The 20663-nt window shown below is 37.7% G+C and overlaps 2 protein-coding genes across 2 annotated transcripts; both read right to left on the reverse strand.

Moving 5' to 3' along the window:
- Window positions 1-13034: 13034 nt before the first annotated feature.
- Window positions 13035-13955, reverse strand: LOC132165942 (uncharacterized). Its single transcript, XM_059576659.2, has 2 exons — window positions 13789-13955; window positions 13035-13686 (listed from the first exon to the last, which is right to left on the reverse strand). Exons 1-2 carry the CDS (start codon window positions 13953-13955, stop codon window positions 13035-13037), a joined length of 819 nt encoding a protein of 272 aa, XP_059432642.1.
- A 5634-nt stretch (window positions 13956-19589) lies between these two features.
- LOC132166423 (uncharacterized) lies at window positions 19590-20273 on the reverse strand. Its single transcript, XM_059577228.2, has one exon. The coding sequence runs from the start codon at window positions 20228-20230 to the stop codon at window positions 19706-19708; it is 525 nt and encodes a 174-aa protein (XP_059433211.1). The 5' UTR covers window positions 20231-20273; the 3' UTR covers window positions 19590-19705.
- Window positions 20274-20663: the final 390 nt, after the last annotated feature.

A 20663-nucleotide genomic window follows, 5' to 3' on the forward strand; every position in this document is an offset into this window, starting at 1 on the left:
TGAGTAAACACTCTTAGAAAGAAGAAAGACCGAGTAAAAAGCGGAAGAAGGAAGAATATATGCAAGAGATGGGAGAGGAGATGAGTGGTGAAAATACTGAAGGAGAAGAGCTCTATTTATAGGAGAAAATCAAACACTATTCTACCGTCAATTTACAATTATACCCTCATTTTACTATTTCACCAACCCTATACTATTTCACCAACCCTATACTATTTCACCAACCCTATACTATTCTACCTTCAATTTACAATTATACCCTCATTCTATCTTCAATTTACAATTATACCCTCATTTTACTATTTCACCAACCCTATACTATTTCACCAACCCTATACTATTCTACCTTCAATTTACAATTATACCCTCATTCTATCTTCAATTTACAATTATACCCTCATTTTACTATTTCACCAACCCTATACTATTTCACCAACCCTATACTATTCTATCTACCCTATACTATTCTACCTATCCTATACTATTCTACCTTCTTATTCTACCATCCTTATACCTACCATTTACTATCCTATTATTTCACCAATTACCATTCTCTAATTACCACTCTCATAAATTTTTCAAGAATTAAAAATCCTTAGCTACAATGGATATTAAAATAACATCATTATCAAAATAATCTATTTAAATAGCTTTGAAAATTCTGGGACACTACAATCTTCCCTCCTTATTAGAATTTCGTCCTCGAAATTAAAACCTATAATATTATCGTCCAATCTTCAAGTTGAGGGATTCAGATAATATTCCTTTCAATCCTTCATCAAAGCTTACTCTCTTTTATCATATTGAAATTCCATCTCCTTCTTCTATGAGTACATCTTATTCACAGTCTAAAGTCTCAATTTCTGCAATCATTCATCAATTCACACTAAAATCTTACCTCAAAATCTTTTCCATTGTTTCTTTCCAACCTCAATAACAACAATCGAGTTATTCATCAACAGTCTACAATCAAGGTTTAAACATCAAATTAATAAATCATGTGATCAATAGTTCATACCTCCAATCATCATAGTCCTCATTTCAAGCCTGCAATAATTCTCTCGATCTAATTTAATCAATCTTATCAAAAAGGTGTAAAAATCATTCCTGCCTATATTCTCTTTAGTATCTCAGTATTCCAAATCATGCATACGAAATTTTAATATGATGCTCTAATAATTATTAACTTCTCACCATCATAAACCTGTAAAAGTAAATAGCACCAACATTCAAACATCATTACATGAATATACCTCAGAAGTGACATCATAATTCGATTCATTCTAAATACACAACCGTTTCTATTTTCTCATCCCAACTTTTGTGTTGATGCTACAATATCAGCGAAAATCTTTCAGTACTACATCTTTACTTGATAAATCATAACTCAACAAAAGAAACTCGTAATTAAGATTTCAACTCAAACGAAATACACGATTACATCAAATGTAAGATTCTCATCCATTCTTGACTAATACATATTGTGCTTGCTGCGTTCTAGAGATGAAATTGATAAGCAAGCAAAGTAGGATATGGGTAAGTTTCCAGGCTGGAAGTTCCAAAGTACACATGCTATAATTTCTCTCCCTTGGGTCTTGCAAGGTCAAGAAGAGAAAGAGAGAAAGATAATCCTGTTGCTTTCTAGAAATGAAGATTTGAAAAGTATTTCAGGACATGGCATGTATGTGAGACTTTCAATATACCCACATCGGATGCTCTCTCTCTTCTGTCATTTACGAAGACTGAGAAGAAAAGAGAGATATTTAGCCTGAGAAGCATGATCAAGGATAATCTTGCTTCCTCAGGACATGATCAACGATAATCTTGCTTCAATGGTTTACTACTGAGAGTATAAGGAGTTGGGTTTGTGAATCAAGTCGTGAGGCTGCATTTTTCTCTCTCTTGAGGATATGCTCAACTGGGAGAAAAGTCGAGCTTTCATTGTATGGAAGGCTATTAGAAGATTTCAGGCGAAGGGGTATGATCAGAAGGCATGTGTTGCAATGGAGAAAGAGGTGTGAATTTATAGGAAAGATTTCTGGTAATGAACGAGCGCGTGGTGCGCGTTGGCATGACAATTCATTCAGTTGCCCACGCATGGTATTTGAAGTCGTTGATTGAACAGTGGGTTTGAAAAATGAGCTCAGTCGAATTTATGACAGGAGACAAGATCCTACTTCCACGGGATCTTTTGACAAAATTTCCATCGCGGCCCGAGGTCGCCTAACGCTTTGTTGTTTACTGTTTATTTCACCTGAAGTGAAAAATTCCTTTAAAGCCACTCGTCTGCTGCTTCCAGAAACTTCACAAAAATTTCTTCAGTTCCTAACGCTTAGTCTCTTCTCAGTACTTCATCTCTCCCAATTTCTTCGTATTCTCAACTATTTTTCCTTACTCTCCTAAATATGGGAGTATCATCATCATCCGTTAACAACCTCGATTTGAATGTTGCTCCTGCAGCACAACCCATTGTTATGCCTGACGTGCAACCGGAGGTGCCTGTTGTTCCCCCTGAAGTGTCTGCTATTCATCCCGTCGTACCTGTTACACACCCTAATGAACCTGCTGCATATCCTAACGTATGGCAGCCAACTTTTGTCTTTGACAATCGTCCTATCACTATTCACGATTCTGTCATGCTCCATGATTCTACTGCTGTAGCAGTGGCCAAAGGTTTCGTAATTCCACGGGATCAAACGTTCTTAGCTGATAGGTCGGATACTGATGCTATTAATAACTCATTGGCATTCAGTATCCAAGGTGCTGCTTCAGTTTCTGACATGGCACAACGTTTGAGTGCCAGAAATGTTGAGCTGAAAGTCTCAAGAAACCAAATCGGGGTCTTACAGCGAATGCTCAAATACTACAAACGAAAACACGTGGATTTGAAGCAGGAGAATACTCAGCTGAAAAAGATGGTGTTATCTTACGCAGAATACTTGGGACCAAAGATGCTAGAAATGGAGAAGAATACCGAACGTCTCCAGCGACAGCACGAAAAACTCCGGGTCGATGTTCAAGGGTGTTGCAAGTCTCTCCGCACACGCTCTAGTCAGGTACCTCATTAGAAATAAATATTCTCTTTGATAATTCAATTATATAAATATATACGATTCTGCTCATACTAGGTTTTCTCTGTGCAGAAATAATCTTCCTGGAGCAGCTCTGAGGAATCATCTGCTCATCATTACCACGTATCTCTTTATGCAACAAATTCCCTTCTCTTTTTTTTTTTTTTTTTTTTTTTTTTTTTTTTTTTTATGGACACTGGTATGTAATATTATAAGGAGCTTGTTCTCCAAACATTTCTTTTCGTAATCATTCAGTGCTCATTCAATATTCATTATGAAATCATTCTGTCATTGTAATAACTTCCTTTAAACAAACAATCTGTTTAACAAGTTACTCACTCAATAAAACATCTAAGTATGCACCATCACATGTTATCAACCTCTAAAATACTTTAATATCATTGAACATATATCTTATAAGAGAAATTTAGATCATGTCACTATATTATATCACTGTATTATATTGTCTTTCAACTCTTACCTTTATGCTTCAATATACCTCAAGAATAATAATCCATTATCTTTACTTAGTAAAAGAAAATTATATCAAAAGCTTTGGCATGTAACTAAAATTTCTCATAATTTCATATCCACTAATGCCTCAAAATTTAAATATTATCCACAACCTAGGAGCACTAATTTCATCCTCAAAACTTTAAGCATCACTTCAATATAATTTACCTCAATTACAGAAAACCTAGCACCTCAAATTCTAAGAATCACCTCAAAGATTTCATGAGTTGTACCTTAAAGTCATCACAATCATTTGAAAATATCAAAATCCTTAAACCACAACTTTATATATCAAAATATCTTATAGATTCTAGGGTATACCTCATTTGCATTTATCCCTGCAATACTTAGGCATTCACTTCATGCCACTACGTAATCCTTATCCATCAATCCATATATTACAACATCAATCATAGTATCATTATTGTCATCAACCAAACCTTAGCCATTACCAAAAACTCATATAAACTCTTATATCATTAATTCAGTTCAAGAATCATTTCACAATCGACATCCATAAGACCATTCGTTACTAAGTCACTTACACCATTTGTCTCACAACCTAAATCAATAAAACCATTTTGTCACCAAATTAATTTCACAAATTAGCTCGCAACCCAAATCTATAAAATCATCATACGATTTTTAAATCATGATCAATAATCTTTTCTAAATCTTCGAGACACCTTAAAATATACCCTTATCAATCGATACTCTAGAAAACTGCCGCAAATCCAAATAGGCAGATACTATAGATCACAACCTATCTATAAAATAAAAATTCATCTCCGTCATTAACATGATCACAATAATAAAATCCTCCAAATTAATCACACTAAGATGATTTTTTTTTTTTTTTTTTTTTTTTAACAAAAAATTAACCATTAGAAAAATGCTCATGCATCATTTATTAGAGACCACACAACAATGCATACTCTACTTGGCCGGAATGTGGCTTCTCATTAACCCCCCAAATTTTTTTTTTTTTTTTTTTTTTTTTTTTGAAAAGTCTGCCAGAACCTTATAACCTTTGCTCTGATACCATTATTGTAACGATCTCATATCTCATATAGCGGAAAAACTGTAATTATCAATACAAAAGTATACTGTTAAAATACTTTTCTTTATACAAAAATACCCAAAGCTATGTCGTACAAGGCATTTATACAAATCTATCCGACAGTCTAAACTCTAGACAAAACTTAACCAACTTGGAATCTCCGTACATCTCAATATGAATCTCTAATTACAACTGCATAATTACCTTGATTTTCCATTCCTGCAAGCACTACAAAAAACTGTGAAGTAGTGAGTCAATTGATTTCCGATAATATAAATCATTGTTGAATCATATATAGCAAAATGCTAGACAAGTTATAAAACCACAAAAATCCGTATTATTGGATATCAATATCATACTCAGTAAGTAAGAATACTTACAGTGGATTACATGAATGGATCATCAAAGGTAATTACTTGAAACCCGTTCTGCTGCAGTTGGTCCATACCCATAACAATCCCTTCACTGACTTTCTCTCTCTCTCTCTCTCTCTCTCTCTCTCTCTCTCGCCTAAACTCTCTTTCTTCCTCTTCAGCTCTCTGTCTTAAATTTCCCATCTCACTCTCGATTTCTCTTGTGTTCTTTCTTTCTTGTAGCGCTTGGTCTCGCCCTTTCTCTCTCTGTTCTGAGTAAACACTCTTAGAAAGAAGAAAGACCGAGTAAAAAGCGGAAGAAGGAAGAATATATGCAAGAGATGGGAGAGGAGATGAGTGGTGAAAATTCTGAAGGAGAAGAGCTCTATTTATAGGAGAAAATCAAATACTATTTCACCAACCCTATACTATTCCACCAACCCTATACTATTCCACCAACCCTATACTATTCTACCAACCCTATACTATTTCACCAACCCTATACTATTCTACCTTCTTATTATACCATCCTTATACCTACCATTTACTATCCTATTATATCACCAATTATTACAATCATACTCCAAATTATACCAATCAATCATCAATTATCATATCTCTTAAATCTCCCAATAAAATAATCAATATAAAATCATCATCATGATATAATAACCTCAAATCAATATTCATTCCAATAATATTCATAAGATCTAATAAGTTCCTCAAGAATAAATATTATTACCTAATATCATCAATAAATATCTCAACCTCAAAGTAAATGCCATTACCTAATATGAATATTGATATAATCATAGCATCAATTTAATATCTCTAAAATAAGACTTTAAAAATCTGGGGTGCTACAATCTTCCCTCCTTATTAGAATTTCGTCCTCGAAATTAAAGCCCATAAATTACCACCTATCTTCAAATTGAGCAACCCAAATTAAAAACAAATCATACTTGAACCATAACTTACTCAAGTTACTATAAAAATTTTTAAATTCAATCTGTTCATAAATAAATATCATAACATATTCCATACCCAGGCGATGTGAGATTCTACAAGCACTCTTCTTGGGCACCAGTGTCACCGTTGGCAATCCTCAGGGAATTTCTTCATTCTCGGCCCTTAACTTTTGGCCCTTATACATTTCATTGTGTCTTAACTGACACCATTATAATATAACCCACTTTTGGCATCACCAACGTGTGTCCACTAGCGACCCTCATAGGCTTGTGCAAACTCCCACCATCTCAGGCTGGGTAATGTTTTGATACCATTTGTAACATCCCAATATTTCTAGCCCAGTTTCACCTAGTAACTAGGCAATGTGAGACTTAGCACCCATGACTATCTCTATAAACTACCCACTCAATGTGGGCTTCTTCTCATCTTCCCAATATGGGACCGGGGTGTTACAAACTCCCCCTCTTAAAATGTCATGCAGTGCTTCAATACCACATGACCTGGCGTTACTAGGTGGCTCTGATACCATTATTGTAACATCTCGTATCTCATATATGCGGAAAAACTGTAATTATCAATACAAAAGTATACTGTTAAAATACTTTTCTTTATACAAAAATACCCAAAGCTATGTCGTACAAGACATTTATACAAATCTATCCGACAGTCTAAACTCTAGACAAAACTTAACCAACTTGGAATCTCTGTACATCTCAATATGAATCTCTAATCACAACTGCATAATTACCTTGATTTTCCATTCCTGCAAGCACTACAAAAAACTGTGAAGTAGTGAGTCAATTGATTTCCGATAATATAAATCATTGTTGAATCATATATAGCAAAATGCTAGACAAGTTATAAAACCACAAAAATCCGTATTATTGGATATCAATATCATACTCAGTAAGTAAGAATACTTACAGTGGATTACATGAATGGATCATCAAAGGTAATTACTTGAAACTCGTTCTGCTGCAGTTGGTCCATACCCATAACAATCCCTTCACTGACTTTCTCTCTCTCTCTCGCCTAAACTCTCTTTCTTCCTCTTCAGCTCTCTGTCTTAAATTTCCCATCTCACTCTCGGTTTCTCTTGTGTTCTTTCTTTCTTGTAGCGCTTGGTCTCGCCCTTTCTCTCTCTGTTCTGAGTAAACACTCTTAGAAAGAAGAAAGACCGAGTAAAAAGCGGAAGAAGGAAGAATATATGCAAGAGATGGGAGAGGAGATGAGTGGTGAAAATACTGAAGGAGAAGAGCTCTATTTATAGGAGAAAATCAAACACTATTCTACCGTCAATTTACAATTATACCCTCATTTTACTATTTCACCAACCCTATACTATTTCACCAACCCTATACTATTTCACCAACCCTATACTATTCTACCTTCAATTTACAATTATACCCTCATTCTATCTTCAATTTACAATTATACCCTCATTTTACTATTTCACCAACCCTATACTATTCTACCTTCAATTTACAATTATACCCTCATTCTATCTTCAATTTACAATTATACCCTCATTTTACTATTTCACCAACCCTATACTATTTCACCAACCCTATACTATTCTATCTACCCTATACTATTCTACCTATCCTATACTATTCTACCTTCTTATTCTACCATCCTTATACCTATCATTTACTATCCTATTATTTCACCAATTACCATTCTCTAATTACCACTCTCATAAATTTTTCAAGAATTAAAAATCCTTAGCTACAATGGATATTAAAATAACATCATTATCAAAATAATCTATTTAAATAGCTTTGAAAATTCTGGGACACTACAAGGTCGAACTTCAATGTCGACCCGCTGAGTCTCGAATTAATCAACTTTCTGAAGAGTTGGAGAAAGCTCAGAGATATTCGGACACTCAGTGTGCCAGAGCCGAAGTGGCTGAAGGAAAACTGAAAACAATTGATGAATAGCTTCTGGCCTTAGAAAAAAGAAGAAAATTGGCAAAAAAGAAAGCAAAGCTGCTGACAAGAGGACTGAGGGTTTCAAAGGAAAATTCCTGCGAGCTAAGGAGCAAGTTTCCAACTACAAGAACAAAGCTCGGGATTTCTATAAGCAGCTCTCCTTCGCCTTCTGGGCCCGAGATTATAGTTAGGGCACAGGTTTCATCTCGAGTTTCGAAACCTTCCGCAGCTGGTCGAAAAATCCTCCCGAGGGTGTCGACCTTAACACCATAAAACCCGAAGATGTGCCTCCCACAGAAGAGGCCATTTTGAAGATTGCCATACTCGGCAAAGAGTAAATGCTTGATTGCAAAGGTATCACGATGTTCGGCTTCGACCCATTTGCTCAGCGTTCGACTAGGGAATCCTCTGCTGCAGCTGAACGTCCGGGGGCTGAAAAATCTTCAACTGTTGATTCGGAGGAATCAATAACTGTGCCTGATGAAGAATGGGACCGTGCCTCCTCTTGATCTTCTTGATTTTTCCGAATGTAAATATCAGAGATAACATATCTCCTTTTTTGTGTCTAATTATCTTAGCTTATATCCTAGCTTGTAAATGAAGGAAATTTTTCATAATGGAAGAAAATTTTGGTAAAGAAAGAAAATCGTGTGCTTGCCAACATTAAACTTGCACCCACTTGCCAATATCACATTTGTACACCGATAGTTCTCAGCAACTTCGCGTATAAACATACTATGTATACCCCTCCGATGCCCATAGTTTATAAATGTAATTTATACTAATGGGAATCTTAACGAGTCGTAAAAAACTTGAACCGAGTGTAAACTTAAATTAATACCGTAGCGTGCTGCATATTTGACCGAGAATGCGCTGCTTGTGAATAAACCATGTGCAACCATGATAATTGTATATTCTGTTTGTGGAAAGTGCTTGGTATGAAGGCTTAATACTCGGTGGATGTTGTAGTTGTAAGGATGCTTATGAACTTCATCATCGGGAAAGTGTCTTAGTGATGTTTACCGAAATACGTTCGGGAACTTCTCTAGCTATATCTCTCCGATGTAGAACCTTTGAGTAAAGGTTAAGTTTGGAAAGCGCTCTGTTTTGCTATATTTCCAAACTCTTCCTTGGGAAAGCGCCTTGGTGATGTTTCGCTGAGTTACGCTCGGGAATACTCAGGCTATGTTTCGCCGAAGGGGAACCTTTGAGCAAAAGGTTTAAGTTTGGAAAGCGCTTGGTTCAGCTATATTTCCAAACTCTTCCCCGGGAAAGCGCTTTAGTGATATTTCACCGAACTGGGTTCGGGAAATTCTCTAGCTATATTTCGCCGAAGGGTTGGAGAGTGTTATAACTATTTCTCCAAAAGATGACTCTCGGAAAAGCGCTTTAGTTTAGCTATATTTTCCGAGCATAGAATAGAGAATTTTATTGGATGCTGAGCTTGGCATGTTTTGGCATGCTTGGGCATTTGGCCTGCTTATGTTCTTCTTCCTCGGGAAAGCGCCTTAACGATTTTTGACCGAGCAAAACTCGGTAAATTCTCTGGCTATGTTTCGCCGAGGTAAAACCTTTTATGAAAAAGGTTTACGTTCGTTTAGTGAAAGTGCCTTGGTAAGAACGTATCGAGTGATACTCGAGAATTCTATGGCTATTTTTCATTGAAGGTTCTTAGAAAGTGTTTATAAGCATCTTTCTGAAGATTGTTTTTATTTAAATTTAATCTCTGAATGTTAACCGAAGACATGGGCCGACACATGCTTAAGATTTCTGTACGATTATAACCTCAGAGGATCCTTCATTAATATGCATTGATTTTAAAAGAATACAAAAAAAAGTGATGCTTTGAGAATTATAATTCTATACAAAATACTTCTTAAGATGTCCAGCATTCCATGGTCGTTGGAGTTGTTTTCCTTCAGAGTTTGTATGATGGTAAGCTCCCGCTTTGCCACATTTGATCACTTGGTATGGTCCTTCCCAATTTGGTGCGAGTTTTCCTTCGGTTGCATCTTTGGTTGCCAGGGTGACTTTTTTCAAAACCAAGTCTCCAACTCGGAAACTACGATGCTTTACCCGTCAGTTGAAATACCGAGCAACTCTCTGCTGGTATGCGGCCATTGTGACTTGAGCCTGATCTTGTTTCTCCTGCAGCAAGTCCAAGTGTAGTTTCAAACCTTCGCCGTTGCGATTGGAGTTGAACATGTCCACTCGAAAACTCCCCGATCCGACCTCTGCGGGAATGACACACTTGGTTCCGTAGGCCAAGGCGAAAGGAGTTTCCTCAGTTGGGGTTCTTTTGGTGGTGCGGTATGCCCATAGAACTTCGGGAAGACTTTCTGCCCATCCCCATTTGTGCTGATCGAGCTTCTTCTTTAGGATTTTGAATATGGTTTTGTTAGTCGCCTCTACTTGTCCATTTGCTTGAGGATGTCCCGGGGATGAAAAGTATTGCCGAACATGAAGTCCGGCACACCAATCTCGAAAAGACTCACAGTCAAACTGTTTACCATTATCCGTGACAATGGCATGGGGAATCCCATACCGACAAATGACACTTTTCCAAAGAAATTTCTCGATGTTATTTGCAATAATATTCACCAGAGCTTCAACTTCTGCCCACTTAGTGAAATAATCAACAGCGACCACAACGAACCGAACTCCTCATTTTCCTACAGGTAGTGGACCTACTATATCCACCCCCCATTGTGAAAATGGCCATGGCGAGGAAACCGAGCTAAGTTCTTCGGGAGGTTGCTTAATAATGTTGGCAAAGTGCTGACAACTGTCACAAGTTTTGACCATGTTTATGGAATCCTGGTTCATACTCGGCGAAAAGAATCCTGCTCTTACCGCTTTGTGTGCCAAAATGCGGGATCCCGAGTGACTGCCACAGATTCCTTCATGAATCTCCCAAAGCATATAATCACCATCTTCTTTAGAAATGCATTTAAGGAGAGGTAACATAAAACCTCTTTTAAAAAGAGCTCCGTTGACCAGGATAAACCGAGTAGCCTTTTGTTTCAACTGCACCGCTTTCCTCTTGTCTCTTGGCAGAATTCCCTTTTCGAGATAGCTAACAATCTCTCCAGCCCAAGCAGGGATGACTTCGATAGTTAAAATACAAACCTTCTCAACGATGGAAGGTTGTTGTTGAATTTGTATTATCTGGTCGGAATTCCCCAATTCATTCTCGGTTGAAGAGCCTAAACGGGCTAAATGGTCTGCCTTCTCATTCTCTTCTCTTGGGATTTTAACAATGCAAAACCTTTTAAAAGTTTTTTGCATACCTTGAATTTTGGTCAAGTAGAGCTTCATCCTGCTGCCCTTAGCCTCGAATTTGCCGCGAATGTGGCCGACGATAACCTAAGAATCACTTCGTAGCTCTACAAACTCTGCCTCCAGTTGTTGGGCTAAACCGAGTCCAGCTAGTACAGCTTCATACTCAGCTTCATTGTTAGTAGTTGTAAATTCCAATCTCAATGAACTCTTCAACTCTCTTCCGTCTGGTGTAACAATTACAACCCCAGCTCCACCATTTCTTTTGGTGGATGAACCATCTACATAAATTACCCATGTTCTCTCCCTCGGCCAATCCTCTTGATCCTGAATGTTGGTGAATTCCGCCACAAAGTCTGCTCGGGCCTGGCCTTTAACCGCATTGCGTGTAACAAAGTGAATGTCGAATTCACTAATCTCAATTGCCCAGTTGACTAACCGACCAGACAAGTCCAACTTCCGAAGTACTTTTTTCAATGGATACTCGGTCAGGACATTAATCGTATGAGCTTGAAAGTATCGTGTGAGCTTCCTGGAAGCAATTACCAGGGCGAAAGCAAGTTTCTCCATCTGTACATATCTTTCCTCGGCGCCATGCAACGCTCGGCTGACGAAGTAAACTGGCTTCTGAACCCTTTCTTCTTCGCGAATCAAAGTCGCACTGACTGCAGTTGGCGATACGGCTAAGTATAAATATAATATTTCTCCAGGAACAGCTCGGCTGAGAAGAGGCGGACTGGCCAGGTACCTTTTAAGTTGCTCGCCCATTCACATTCTTCAGACCATTCGAAAGCCTTACGCAAAATCTTAAAAAACGGGAGACACTTATCTGTAGACCGAGAGATGAACCTGTTCAAAGCTGCGATTCTCCCCGTTAACAGCTGAACTTGCTTTACATTTTTGGGAGATTGCATATCCAACACCGCTTGGATCTTCTCTGGATTGGCTTCAATTCCTCGGTTAGAAACCATATAACTGAGGAACTTCCCAGACGAAACTCCGAATGCACACTTCGTAGGATTAAGCTTCATCTTGAAACGCTTCAACGTCTTGAAGGCGTTCTGCAAATCTGTCACATGGTCTATCCGCAGCTTGCTCTTGACTAGCATATCATCAACATAAACTTCCATGTTCTTCCCGATCTGCTCTTGAAACATCTTGTTTACCAACCTCTAGTAAGTTGCACCGGCATTTTTCAAACCGAATGGCATGACTTTGTAGCAATATAACCCTCGGTCGGTGATGAAGGCAGTCTTTTCTTGATTAGATGGATGCATAAAAATCTGATTATAGCCCGAGAAGGCATCCATGAAGCTCAACAACTCATACCCCACTGTTGCATCAACCAAAGAGCTAATATGGGGCAATGGAAAACTATCCTTTGGGCAGCCCTTATTAAGATCGGTAAAATCTACACACATCCTCCACTTCCCAGAAAATTTCTTGACCATCACTACATTGGACAACCAATCAGGGTAATGCGCTTCTGCGATAAACTGAGCTTTCAGGAGCTTGTCCACCTCCTCGGCAATTGCCATGTTTCTGTCTGGAGCAAATTTTCTTCGCTTCTGTTTTACTGGTTTAATTTCGGGATTAATGTTCAAGTGATGAACAATATCCTTGGGATCAATCCCTGGCATGTCTTCAAGAGACCATGCAAAAACTTCGAGGTTTTGCCAGAGAAACCGAACAAGGACTTCTCTAACCCTTGAAGTTAGTTGAGAACCGATCTTGACAACCTTTCCTTCAGCTATGGGTACGTCAACTAATGGCTTAGCTGGTTCCTTTCTCAACTGCATCTTCCGCTCATCGCCTAGATTGCCGATAGTCAAAAGTGCCGACTTTGTGCATTTCTTTAAGGACGTATGGTAACCTCGCCGACTCCCTCAATGGTTGGAAACTTCACTTTCAAGTGGTAGGTAGAAGTAACCGCTCTCAATTGATTCAAAGCTGGACGACTGATGATCATGTTATAAGCTGATGGTCGGTCGATGACCAAAAAATTCACGATGATAGTGGATTGTCTAGGAGCGGTCCCCGCTGTGACTGGAAGAGCAATCAACCCAATGGGTTGGACACGCTCACCTGCAAATCCTATCAATGGTGACAGGAAAGGCTTCAACTTCTCTTGGCCAATGCCCAATTGTTGAACAACTGTCCAATAAATGATATCAGCCGAGCTTCCATGGTCTATCAACACTCGGTGAACGGCATGGTTAGCCACCGTTAGAGTTATTACCAACGCATCATCATGTGGCATCGAGACTTCTTTCGCATCTTCCTCCGAAAAGGTTAGAATACTCGGTTCTTGTTTCTGGACTTTGGAGGGTTTTTCAAGTACTAGAATTTCTTCCATTCTTGCCTGCTTGGCATAAGCCTTCCTCGCCGAGCTTGATTCTCCTCCACTAACAAGGCCTCCCGAGATGGTACGAATCTCGCCAATAATAGCTTGGTTCTGGGGACTCTGCTGTTGATTCTGTGAAACCCACGGTTCCTCACGCCTCTGCCTTTGATTGCATGATCGATCATTATTCTATCCCAAATGCTGACCCTGACCATCCTAGGAGCTCTTTCCCTTGCTATTTTCTTCAGCTAAGAAATTCAACAACTTTCCATTCCTCAGAAATTTTTCAATCTCGAACCAAAGACTGATACAATCCTCGGTTTGATGCCCATGATCATTATGATACTCACAAAATTTTCGAGCATTACGGTTCTGGGGAGGAGACTTCATCCTTCCTGTCCATCGGAAGCTTGGATCCTTCTTAACTTCCATGAACACCTTATAAACAGTTGTATTCAGGGGTGTCCATCCCACATATTGTTAATGCTGATTTGGCTGAGGAGGTAGATCGACCATTCTTTCCAGGATCTTAGGATTTTGGCGATCCTTCTTTTTCTTCTCAACATAGGCCCTCGGTTTTGTCATACCTGGATCAATAGCAGATTTGTTCTCAGCAGCTTTAGATTTCAGCAACGCTGAGATAGTCTCTTCCTGGTTAATGAACTCCTCTGCCTTGCTGTTGAACTATCGCAAAGTTCTTGTTTTTGGTCTTTTGGACAATTCGGCCATCAGAGGCCCTTCAATCTGTATACCGTGCATCAATGCTGGGAGAATGGTTTGCTCGTCAGTACTCTCCACTGCCAGCTTCTCCCGATTAAACCGCAACAAATAATCCTTTAAGGACTCGTTCTTCCCTTGCACTAGGGATAATAGATATGCTGGATTCTTCTTTCTCCTTCGAACGGCAAGAAATTATCCTAAGAAATGCTGCCCAAGATAATCAAAATTATCAACAGATTTAGGACTCAGACTTCCAAACCATTCTTTGGCAACTCCCCTTAGAGTTAACGGGAAGGCTCGGCAAGCAATCTCGTCAGGAGTTTCATGAAGGATGATGTGAGCTCGGAAGTTTTCCATGTGATCGGAAGGATCTCTACTTCCGTCATATTCACCAATTCGAGGAACCTTGAAACTGCTGGGCATTGGAAACCTCATCACTCGATCAGTAAAAGGTAAATTGGTATGTTGCATCAGGTCCTCAGTGGTAGACCAATTTTCTCCATTTTCAATTAAGAAAGCCATCTTTTCAAACTTCTCCTGGAGATCTTTAACATCTTTATGCACGGCAGCCTCCGCAGGCTTGTCAGGATGTGACCGAGCATGACGGGAATGGCTACACTGGGAATGACTACGGTGAGTCTTGGCATCACTAGACTCGCCATGGTGTGACCTACCACCATGCTGTGAACTATTGGTATGCTCTCGTTGGTGAATGTTTGCTTTGGTCTGAACAGTATGCGGATTTCCTTGTATTGAACTTCCAGCGTCTTGTTGGGTTGATTGACGCCGAGCTGATAGTGGTGGTTCCCTAAAGGGCCCTTCGCGTCTTTTCTTCTGTGGCGAATCTTCTCTAGGAGGCAGCCTAGAGACGATCTCTTCATTCTGCTTTCTCATGGCCTCAACAGATTCGGCTATTCGTTTCATGAAATCTACCATAATGGCTGTTTGGGGATTTGGATCATGTGAGGTTCCGGGTATATCTGGTTGGATGACTGGGATAAGATGTGGGGATGTGCTGGCGTGTGGGGGTGTGTTCACCATACTGGAATATATGAGATTAGTAAGAACCAATAAAATATCGGTTCCCACAGATGGCGCCAAACTGTTGAAGCAGTTTTCCGAATGATGACGTGGGAAAGGGCCCAGCACAATATTTGATAACCAAGTGTTGAGCTGAAAATGAAGGATAAGGGAAAAGGGATCAAAGCTGCCGGCGTTGTCCGGCCGGTGGAAGCTCCGATGCCTAAGTTAGTTGAAATGTTCAAAAGAAAGATGAACTTGAAGATTATGTATCAGGGAAAAGATAAACAAAGTATTCAGTTCTGAGGGTAAAAAGAAGAAGTTACCGAAATAGTGAAAGGGGACCCTCCTTTTATACGCATTGGATTGTACCTGTTCATCTAACACTGTGGACTTTTACCGAGGGTTCACGTGTCAACAATGTACCGGGGAACATCAAATAAGATATTTATTCATATATGTTTATTATTTCCCGAGGGTAACACTCGGTATCTGCCTCAGGCTCGGTGAAAACCGAGTGTTGATAATATAATTCATATAAGCTTAAGTCTGCTGAACATGAGTTTACTTTGAATAGTAAAAAAAATCACCGAGTGTGGGGAATGGGCCGGTAGGTTCGTACCAGGCCCAACCCAGTCGAAATACGACCCAACAATATTATTCCTCAATGAAGACTTCCATTAATAAGCAAAGTACAGCAATTCTAACACAATTCCAATCCGAATCCAACTAGTACATGCCACAGAGTGTTTGATAGTACTACTCAATGAAGACTTCCATAAATAAGCAAAGTGGTGGAATTCTAAAACAATTCTAATTCGAATCCAACTAATACATCCAAATCATAAGAAAAAAGAATCCTAAACAAACTAGCTACTATAGCTAGCATTAATTCTTAATAGACTCTTCATCTGTTATGTCTTCTTCATCAGATAAAGTAGTTAGAATGGTATATTGCTTCTATCACATGCCCAAACAAACGTGTATGTATATGTGTGTGTGTGTGGGAGAGACATGTTGCTTTTAAGTCATGTCGTTGTCGTTACCATCAAGGATTTAATCGTTTGAATCATGGTGTCATCTCTCCATGGCCCCCCATATGTCTTTCCTGAGGAGCAAGGCTTATTGATGATGGTCCAACTCACGTTCTCCTTTAATAATATGAAAGTACTTAGATGTAATATCTACCCTCTCAACCGCCACTCACTAGATATAGACTACACCTTCAAAATGATATGATTACCCTTTACTCTATAATGATAATAGACAATCTTTTTTTTGGGATAATAAGTTCTAATATTATTATTTTGGGGTTTAATGTCCGAGATAAGGTTGCATTCTAATTCGTCTGTTTGAATTGAGAGATCGAGTTTATGTAAAATCTGTACAAATAAATGTTAAGTCTTCTGGCCATCTACTCGAGCAGGTGAATTTCACGTGAACTCTTTCACATATGATGTCCAAAGATAATTGTTGCATATCTTGATCCTAATTTGGGATATGTAGAGCTTGAAGGAGGACAATTGACAATAGGATCAATAATTCGTGCTATAAGTTATATTGATTTAAATTCTCAGTAATTTTTTTGCTTGAATTGCAGCAAACATGAGAGATGGCTAGTCTTAGACTTGTTTTGACAAAAGAATCATTTTTAAAATTTGTTCTGACAAATGAATCATATATGAGAATTTTCTCACATTTATTATCTAAATTAATAGTAAATTATATTAGCCCCACTTTTTGGTTGAATTTATGGAACTCACATAAATATCTTTTTAAACCCTGCGGTGGCATCAAAGAAAGTGAAGAGAAATGATATGATGGTCTTCCTCCCTACAAAAATAACCCCTTGATGAAGAGTAGTTTGCTGAAATCAATTGCATGCATGTGGAGCATTAATTAGCTGATAGCAAGAGCACTCCCAGAGCCCTAGAGCCTCATCTTCCTTAAAAAAATTAAAAATTAAAAAAAAAAAAAAAAATCTAAAAAGTCACATGCCGCATATAGTTTATAGATTCCCCAAACATTGGGTAGCCTAAAGTGCGTCAGAAGTTATTCTAAGAGTGTATTTGAATACGGAAGTAAAAAATAATTTTGTTTCCTAAATTTAGAAAAAATTAAAGAAAAGCTTTTAAGAATGCTCTAAGGAGAGTGGGATTGCGTATACCGTTTGGTGGTTTCAACACAAATAGTTTAACAAATAGTAATTTCAAAATGCAGTTAATGAAAACACAATTTTTAAAAATGCAATCGTGCATTTGATAAAATTGTGATTTGTCTTTTTATAAAAAAACACACCGGTTTGAAATGTTTTTACGTTTTCAGAATGTCATTTTGTGTAAAAACAGGCGTTTAGACTGCAAAATCAAATCACGGATCCAAATGCACTCTGAATATAAATTTATATCAGCTATTAAAAAAAAAATCACTTAAAACATACAACATAAATTAATCTGAAATGGGTGTAGAGAGCAACATTACTCTGCTGAAAATAATGACAAGTACATGAAGCAAATATGGTGTTGCTTAAGGTGAAACAAGAAGTGATTTACTGTGATTAACTAATATGAAATGACATTTTGTTATGAAAGAAGAATTCTACCGTAGACAAAAGAGGACGTTAGCATGACTCACAAGCATGTATCCCATGAAGCTCTTCAACTGTGTATTTTTCTATTAAAGGGTTGATTTGTTGAAATATTTTGCTATTAAATGAGTTAGGCTAGGGTACACCCTAGTGCATGTTATAGTACGGTGCGAAGAACCGGACCCACACGCGCAGCGCGTGGCATGGGCTATAGGGCCCTAGTGGTGCCTTGATGGCGCACGATGCTCGAAACGATCTGATCATGACATCCATTTTTAGATGGTCAAGATCGTTCGATTTAATGGTTTGATCTAAACCATGATTGAGATTAACTAATTAAGATAATTATTTACTCTAACGATCATATTTAAGTGCCAGTTGGATTATTAGTTTATAGCAGTTTAATTTCGAAATTCAGAAACAACAGTTTATTTTTAAAATTCGAAAACAATAGTTTAATTTCGAAATTTGAAATTATATGATCTATTTTAAAAGATAATTGATTAATCTATGATAATACAATTCTCTTTATATCCTTATTTGATTTTTAAAATTTGAAAATATATTATTTCTTTGCCTCTGATTGGAATAGAAAGGGCTCCATTGTATCTGGAGAAAAATTTAACTTTATAACACAAAGTATGAGTATCTTTGCTTTCTGAATTTTCCCATATTTATATAATACATGGATAAAGAAGGAAGCATGATTTTAATCACAAAGTCAGAACATAACAATCTATGATTTCATATTGATGTAACACCTTTCTTTTAATTAGCATCGTTGTGGCAACCAAAGTCTAAAACAAACCTTCACCGGGTCGCACACGCAAGTAGAAGAAATGTCAAACCAAATTACCAAATAAGGAATAAATGTTTTGTGAAGTTAGAGCTTCTGTTAATTCTCTTTATAACTTAAACCATACGATATTTGGTAGCATTTCATCCGGTAAACCACTCTTAACAGCCCTTGCCCGGTAGAAATCGTCACAAAATAAATAAATAAAGTGGCCTGCAAAATAAGCAACTCCCATAATAGGCTTTTATGAACCACCTGCCATTGGTGCAAAAGTTTGTTTAGCCACCAAAATCTAAAGGGAATTCCGGTACCAAGTTTTGCAACCATCCCATCAAATTCTCCACCTACTCTACCAACCTTTCTATAAATGATCCCCCTATGAATCTTTTGGCACCATCGGAGCATTCCAGTCCGCAAATTATTATTAATAAAAAAAAATTATTATAAATAAATATGTTGCTCACCAAATATGTGAAGAAAAATAATAATAATAATAATAATAAATCTTTAATATTATCTTTCATCTCAAAGAAATAATAATAAAATATTTTTTAAAAATAATATTTAAATAAAACTGTGGAAGTGAATAGTTGCAGAAGTGAGTAAATAAAATAAAAAATATATATATATAATTTTTTTTAACGAAAATATAAAATAAATTTACTGAGCGAATGTTCTTCGCCAATCCAGATCACCAACGCTACTACATCTACCTTGTGGCTGAGTTGAGGCCCTCCCCAATCGATGGGCAGGTTAATTACAATTTTACCACGTTCCCCAATTTGAGATATTTACCTTCATATCAACCCAATGCAAAAATTTAACAAAAATCAAGCTTTTCTCACCAAGAAAATTCACCTAATTAAGCTTAATTAAGGAGAAGTAAACTGGGGAATTCATCTCAGTAAATACTCATGTATACAGAGACATCATCAATGGCAAAGCTATACCAAACTTCTAATATTATTATTATTATTATTTTTCCTTTTTAAGGTAAAAACACAAAAACATGTACAAAAAACTCAGGACCTCTCATCTCTGAGACTGAGAGAGACAACCTCAGAAAAATCTATGCGAACTATACCCATGTAAAGCAGACAACAAGAAAATTACCTCCTCGTCACTCCCATCGTACTCCACCTGATTTTGCATCCGGTGATAATTATCGACAACATCGTCCGGCAAAACCTTCGTCCGGCAGAGCGGACACGTGGCCCAGCCCTGTTGGAGCCACCTGTCCAGACAATCCTTATGGAATGTGTGCTTACATTGCAAATCCCTAATCTTTTCGCCCTCTTCGAATTCCGATAAACACACCCGGCATTCGGCCGGCTCCGTCGCCAATCTCCTGGTGTAGCGAGTGGTGGGGTTTCTCTCTTCGATGACTTTGAGGTATTGGGTGGTGGTGATTTGGCGTTTGTCGGGCTTGGGGCTCAATCCGGTGACGGAGCGGATAAGAATGATGATTTCAAGGAGAAGGAGAGTAAAGAAGACTATGGACAAAGTTTTGAGGTGGGAGAAGAATTCAGAGACAGCTGACATGTCTGCTGTAGATGAAAGTGCAATTGGGTGCTCGGAGAACATATAATGACACCAATTATATAGCAATTGCTTGTCGCTTGCGTCAGTGGTTATAACTTCTTTTTGGGGGAATAGAATAGGGATCAGGATCCCCTCCAATTACAACTACTCATTTAATTAGAATTTTTATTTTTTATTTGACTGGATAATATGTTTTCTAAAAAATTAGAATTTTTTTTTTTAAAAAAAAAAAACCAATATCCGCATGGAATGAGTTAAATACCAAGAGAAATCGTAGCGTTTTTCTAATTTTAAAAAATGCTTAATTTTCATTCTATTTTTATTGGACTAATGGGTCGGTATTCATGAAACTTTTTATATATGTTTTTTATTTTTATAATAGAGACTTTTGATATAAGGGTTGATGATGAATGTATAGTCAAATTATTTTAAAAAATTTAAATGACGTTGCATAATATACACAGTTAAATGTAAC

This window comes from Corylus avellana, chromosome 11 (assembly GCF_965113065.1).
Source record: "Corylus avellana chromosome 11, dhCorAvel1.hap1.2, whole genome shotgun sequence".
In the NCBI taxonomy this organism is placed as follows: Eukaryota; Viridiplantae; Streptophyta; class Magnoliopsida; order Fagales; family Betulaceae; genus Corylus; species Corylus avellana.

What these genes read in the sequence shown, in the direction of transcription:
- LOC132165942 (XM_059576659.2), bottom strand. Translation starts at nt 13,955, where the DNA reads ATGGAAGTTAAGAAGGATCCAAGCTTCCGATGGACAGGAAGGATGAAG. An exon ending in AAATTTCTGAGGAATGGAAA is followed by an intron (nt 13,687 to 13,788) that starts GTTGTTGAATTT and finishes ATGCAATCAAAG; the next exon opens with GCAGAGGCGTGAGGAACCGT.
- LOC132166423 (XM_059577228.2), bottom strand. Translation starts at nt 20,230, where the DNA reads ATGTTCTCCGAGCACCCAATTGCACTTTCATCTACAGCAGACATGTCA.